Source organism: Octopus bimaculoides, chromosome 6, assembly GCF_001194135.2.
Source record: "Octopus bimaculoides isolate UCB-OBI-ISO-001 chromosome 6, ASM119413v2, whole genome shotgun sequence".
Lineage (NCBI taxonomy): Eukaryota > Metazoa > Mollusca > Cephalopoda > Octopoda > Octopodidae > Octopus > Octopus bimaculoides.
In genome coordinates, this window is record NC_068986.1 from 90990218 (window position 1) to 90997334 (window position 7117).

The 7117-nt window shown below is 35.1% G+C and overlaps 1 protein-coding gene across 4 annotated transcripts in view; it reads left to right on the forward strand.

Annotated features, from left to right (window-relative positions):
• Positions 1-285: 285 nt before the first annotated feature.
• Positions 286-7117, forward strand: part of LOC106869820 (uncharacterized) — a 172127-nt gene continuing 165295 nt past the window's right edge. For all 4 annotated transcript variants that reach the window (XM_052968961.1, XM_014915708.2, XM_052968963.1 and 1 more), the window contains exon 1: positions 286-806. In XM_052968961.1, coding sequence (XP_052824921.1) covers positions 490-806 — 317 coding nt within the window. In that variant the 5' untranslated portion in view covers positions 286-489. The remainder of the gene's footprint in view (positions 807-7117) is intronic.

The following is a 7117-nucleotide window of genomic DNA, read 5'->3' on the forward strand; positions in this document are numbered from 1 at the left end:
CTTATTGCTGCATTCTATCTCCTCTTTACTCTTTCCTGGTGAGTTGTAATCCATTTCTACCCTGCATACAATGAACTCATTGTTTTCTTTGTTATTGTGTCTAATGCAACATTATCGTTTCTAATGCAACATTATCATATCTAATGCAATGTTATCATTTCTAATGCAGCATTATCATTTCTAATGCAACATTATCATTTCTAATGTAACATTATCATACCTAATGCAATGTTATGTTTAATACAATATTGTCACATCTGAAACAACTCTTTTATTATTTTCTAGATGCTGCAAATATTTGTAAAAATTCAGTCATTGGACATGAAAGCTGCACTTTACTCTAATGCAATTTACCTATCCACCCTGAAATTGATTTAGTCTTTCTGTGATAAAAAGTTGTGTTAAAAAAAAAAAAAAAAAAAAAACAGTAAAAGAACCAAAACTTACATTTCCCATTTTCTCTCACTGTAATAAAAAAAAAAAGTGAAAATGTGCCCCCTTAAATTCAAGGAGAAAAATAAGATTTCACCTGAAGAACAACTGCAGACCCAAAGACTAAATCGAGATATGGGTTATTTTTACCTGTTTGTGGCCAGTATTGTGGCCATCGCCTGGCTACTTGGTGCATTTGGTTTTTCCTTTATATGGACGTTGGGTCTAATTGGAATTCTGTTTAGCATTTGGAAAACTAAACTGTTTAACCTGATACGTAAGATATCCAGCTTGGAACAACTTGCTGTGCACAGGAAACGTGCATTACGTCAAAATGAGACAGCTGAATGGCTAAACTTTCTTTTCAATCGTTGGTAAGTGTTTAATTTATTGATAATCAAAACTAATCATTCAAGTTTGATAACACTTAAAGGCGTGCATCAGTTTATATATAACAGAAAGCAGTTGCCATTTTTTCTATACCCACCATCTTTGATAAGCATACTTTATTAGGTAATTGTTTGTTTATCTAATATCCGGTATGATACTGATTTATAAGATTGGCTGTAATGAATTTATAATACTGTATACTTTGATTTATATACCCACTCTTTAGACAAACGAGTGCCTATTATTTTCTGATTTATGGATTCTTAGATGACATATGCTCTATGCTTATCTCTCCCTCCCCACTCCAGCAGCCCAACACCACTCTGTCATCTTTCTTCCCAATTTTCTCCCTGCCAATTGTATCATTGCTATCATGTCTCCCCATCCCATATACTCATGTTTCACCACTCACTGCATTACCTCCTTTCTCTCCCCTCTTTCCCTTTGCACTTTCCTGAACTCCCTGCTCATGCACCCTGGACAATCCTTTACCATTCTGTTTATATTCATGTCCTTGTACCTTGAGAGTATGTCCTGGCACATTGTCACCATCTCTCTTACTCTCACTCTGTCTAATCTCACTTTCCTCCAACTGGGGTAAGCATATATTTTCTCTACAGCTAGATACCTGTTTCTATCCCTGTCATACTTTAACCTCTCATCACCTGGCACAAAACCACCTCTCTCAATATCACTCTCCATTTCAATTGCAGGATCTTTGTCTTGCAAGTTCCTCAGTGACCTCACTGATATTGGTGCTATATAAAAAACACCCAGTCCAATCTATAAAGTGGCTGCCATTTGGAAGGGCATCCAATCATAAAAAAGCAGACAGTGGAGCTTGGTACAGTTCTCTGGCTTACCAGTTCCTTTCAAACCATCCAACCCATACCAGCATGGAAGACAGATGTATGATAAAAATGATGATGATGATATACGAAATGTGTGTGTGTGCGTGTCCGTGTGTGTGTGTGTGTGTGTGTACACCCATACATACAAAGTGTTTCTATGATTTATTTTTGTTATAAGATTTGATCTTAAATAGCATGAAAACAGATATTGTATTTCAGTAGAGTTGCATTAGTTTGTTATTCATAAAATCAGGTGGATTGGTAGAATCAGTAGATTCTAGTAGTTTGTTATATTGTTTTACACTCTGAGTTCAAATCTCACCATGGTCAACTTTGCCTTCATCTTGCCAGGGTCAGTAAAATAATTATTATTCAAGTATTGAGGTTGATATAATCCACTATTTCTTACTTCGAAAAATTTGAGATCTTGTGCCTTTGCAAGAAATCATTATTTTACATAATATTATTTTCAGCCTTTCATCACATTTTTCTGACCTAACAACTGATCTTTACAACCTACCCATTGATATCTGACATACTCATTGATCTCTATGGCAGTTACAGTAGCAAACAGTGATGAACTAAAATAATAAAGAAATATCTACATAATTAACAGTGTGAGCATTTTATTAATTGGGAAATTACCAACAAACATGACCACTAAAGTGTAACATATAATGTGGTAGAGGCAACAAAAGATTTTTCTGGTTGAACAAAAAATCCCAGATTATATGGGATATACGTATAAAGACTGATACTACATGACAATGAAGCACATAATGAATATAGAGAATTTGAAGTAATTGTAAAGGAATGAGCTGAGAATAGGTTGTATGACTATGTAGTGTTATGAGGAAGCTTGTGTGCATTTGGGTTAAGGATTTCAATTAGAATACTATCATTCATTTCTTTCTTTTACTTGAGTCATTTGGCTGTGGCCATGCTGTAGCTCTGCTTTCAAAGGTATTGTTCATTATATAAATCCTAGTACCTTATATAAACCGCAGTACACATGAGGGTGAGAAGTAGAGTCAATGTTGAATTATTAACAAAATACAGTTTTTCACTAAATTCCTTTGCCTTCATCCCTACTTTCTATCCTATGCTCTCTCTCTCTCTCTCTCTCTCTCTCTCTACCTCTCTCTCTTTCTTTATTAAACATATTGTCTATGATTTCTTATACTTGTTATATTGATACTACAATTATATATGTAGTAACGCCGTGCGCATGCATAGTCTCACGCATGCGTAGAATTAAACAAGCAAGCGTACCCGCTCAATTCATTCTCTTTCTTGCTGGCCAGCAATAGAGCATGGACGTGTTTTTGCTGTCTCTCTACATCTTTCGGACTTACACTCGACAGCTCGCTTACAACTACATAACAACGTCCCAACAACTATGCTCATACACACAGAAGCTGTAACAACAAGAGCTAAAGATGTATATATTTACCACCTGAATAAATGTGTTGTTTAAGTTGATAGTCTGGAGTTCAGCGTATCGTTATATTCATTAATTTTATATAGGAAAGTCAGGTATACATCTAATGATGTATAACCAACTTTCCTATATACATATATATACAATACACACACATACCAGTCCTCTTTCCTTTTCCAACTACCAAATCCACTCATGAGGCTTTGGTTTGTCCAAGTCTGTAGTAGAAGACACCTAAGGTGTTGCACAGTAGGACTGAGTCCAGAAGACCTACATGATTGAATTTCTCAATTACACACCCATGCCTGCACCATAAAGTATATATTTTGTTCATGTAAAACATCACTTTGCTCATTATGCACTTTTGAGGAATTTCATCCACCAGTGCTTATATATATATACAAGACTATATATAAATTTCTTAATTTTGGTGCAGAGTTAGCAATTTTGGAAGAAGAGGGAAATTGATTACTTTGACCTCAGTGCTCAGCTAGTACTTATTTTATCAATCAAAACGATGAAGTGCAAAGTTTACCTCAGTGGCATTTGAACTCAGAATGAAAAGAACCAAAAGAAATGCCACTAACCATTTTGTCTGGCATGGTAACAATTCTGCCTGCCTGCTGCTTTTATGATTACATTTGTAAATAAAAAAGAAACTGATTTGCTTAAATCAACACGCTTTGTTTATTTCACCTAATACATCAATTTCGAATCACTGTTCATTTATTCAGTTTGTTTTCACCTTATTTTATGCAACATCAATAATGTGAAAATGGTCTTGACTTGTACTTTAAATGAAGTCAATGATTTGGTTTACTAATTTAAGTAACTGCATTCTGAATTAATTGATAAATAATTTTTTTTCAACCTAAATAAATAAAATAAAAAAATATTTTTACATTGGTATAAAGCTAAACATTTTGGGGATAGTACAGAAGATTAAATTAACTCTGATGTTTGGGAAGATACGTTAAATAATGTTGTCGTAAATCATTGTCTGAAAAATGGTGAAGTGGTCATCACTGGAAAGTCTTTCATCTTAAGATCTGTATTTTCTTTTAAGGCTGACTTCTGCTAAAAGCAACAACCCTGGAAATATGAAAGGTGAAGTCATCCTCAGCAGGATTTGAACTCTAAATGTAAAGAAATATTTTTTAAATTAAGAAACGTATTGATATGATCCATGAAAATAAAGTATCTTGTTTAGACAAGTCCTAGGGTACCAGATTCAGTAGTATTAGAAAGAGTAGAAATAATGTCTTCCTAAATACCATTCTTGTGTACCATAAGTTATATCCTCAGAAGATCTATCTGGCCAGGATCTGAGATACACTGTTGTCTTGCTAAGAGATAGACCAACTCAGTCATTGTTATAAGGGATGATATAGTCACTTAACAATCTACTAGAAAGGAGAAGGAACTAAGCTTTTCAAGAATATCTACACATTTTTTTGTCTATTGACATTCATATTTTTGCTGCACTGTTTTAAGTGACACTGTTATTTTTGCATATGATAGAAATTATTGTCTTCTTAGTGTAAAAATACCAGTCAGTTTTATTTTCAAACAATTAATAAGTATTGCAGCTGATGAGAAATTCAGACCCAAGAACTGTTAATCCACTGGTCATTTCATGTTTACAAGAACATTAATCTCAAAAGTTCGGCCTTGTCATACTATGCCAAGCTACATGTCTGTAGAATACTATTTTCCTGCTACACTGCATTGTGATTGGCTTGCCTTTTATTTGTCTTCAGATACCTCTTTAGATATCTAGATATTCATGGTCAGGTTGTCCGCAGTCAAAACCATATGATTAGAAATCAAAATCTTGAGTTAAAACTCAGCCTAGAGATGTATTAATTTGTAAACATAAGACATCTGAAGTTGATCAGAGATAGAATCAACTGAAATATAGTGTAGCAAAAAAAAAAAAAAAAGTTAGAGGAGATTAAAAGCCAGAAAAGTTTCTTAAGAAATCAATGACTGAGCTCAGGAAAATAATTGATAATAGAGTTTTCTTGAAATATAGATAATATCAGTCTGTTTGTGATTTACCTTCTAGGAAAAAAAAAATTCACAAAATATCTTTATATATTGAATTTTTTATCTATATTTATATGTAAGTTACTGGATTTTTTCCCGTTTTTTTTAATAACTGGTGTACTTATCTGCCACAAGTAACACCTAGGAAGTGTTCATGGACTGCTAAATCTTTTATTAGAATGTTCTATTCTTCTTATCCCTTAGCTAAAGCAGCAAATTTGTAGAATATAGTGTTAGATAGAATGGTTTGTGGTACCCATTTCAGTTCTCTGTGCTTTAAGTTCAAGTTTTGCGATGCTAGAGTTTACCTTTTATCTTTTGGGCTTGACAAATTACTAGTCTAGTAAGTGAGTTTAGTTCTCTCTTTTTCTCTCTGGATTCTGCTTGTAAGTATATCAGATACAGTAAAACCTAATAATAATTGACAGGAAAAGAAAGCAAAAAACAATTTTGTTTGCTGCTTGGGAATGGAGTCAACAGAACCAGGCAAAATGCAAGTTTCTCATTTACATAGCTACCTTACCTACCTAATTATTTATTCACCAATTGCATGCGTACTTTTGAAGTACATAAACTGTTCAAGGTAACAGTCAAATTTCCTTGAACAAGCAACCTATTTAATGTCTTTTATATGGGGATCAAATGTAAAGTTCAGGCATTTAATACTACAACTTGAAATATACTTCATAATAAAGGACATGTGAGCCCACTGCTAAAATGACTAGTTAACTGGCAGCAACCCAACTACAATGTGTGAACAACAACCCCCTCGTCAAATGATGAGGATAAACGGAATGTTTTGAGAGAGAGGTGGGATCTCTAAATACTTGAAAGACAATCTCTCTCTCTCTATCTCTCTCTCTCTCTCTCTCTCTCTCTCTCTCTCTCTCTCTCTCTCTCTCTCTCTCTCTCTCTCTCACTCTCACACACACAGTTCTACAAGAACTCCTCAGAGACAACCAATAAATAGAGTGTTTATCTAACATGTGTAATTCTACTATTTATATATTATTTCATGTTAGCAGGATCTAAACCTAGAACATAGAGTGCTGGAAGATACACCACAAGACATGTTGTCCATTGACAGTCCACCACCCTTCATAATGATAATTCTTTCTACAATAGGCATAAGACCTGAAATTTCAAAGTCGAGGGCTAGTCTATTACAACTGATACTTATTTTATCAGCCTTGAAAGAACAAAAGTTGACCTCAAAACCATATGAACTCAGAACATAAAGCTGGAAGAAATGCTGCTTAGCTTTTTGTCTGGTGTGCTAATGATTCTGCCCCTTCACCACCTATAATAATCATCATCATCATCATCATCATCATCGTTTAACGTCCGCTTTCCAGCATGGGTTGGACGATTTGACTGAGGACTGGTGAAATAATAATAACAACAACAACAACAACAATAATAATAATAATAATCCTTTTTACTAAAGGCTCAAAAAGCCTGAAATTTGGAGGAGGGGACTAGTTGATAACATCGACCCCAGTATTTCACTGGGACTTAATTTATCAACCCTGAAAGGATGAAAGACAAAATTGACCACAGCAGAATTTGAACTCAGAATATAGCAACGGATGAAATACTGTGAAGCATTTCATCCAGCGTGCTAACGATTCTGCCAACTCACTACTATCATCATCATCGTTTAACGTCCGCTTTCCATGCTAGCATGGGTTGGACGACTTGACTGAGGACTGGTGAAACCGGATGGCAACACCAGGCTCCAATCTAAATTTGGCAGAGTTTCTACAGCTGGATGCCCTTCCTAACGCCAACCACTCAGAGAGTGTAGTGGGTGCTTTTACGTGTCACCTGCACGAAGGCCAGTCAGGCGATACTGGCAACAGCCACGCTCGAAATGGTGTCTTTTATGTGCCACCTGCACAAGCCAGTCCAGGGGCACTGGCAACGATCTCGCTCGAAAATCCTACGGAGGCCA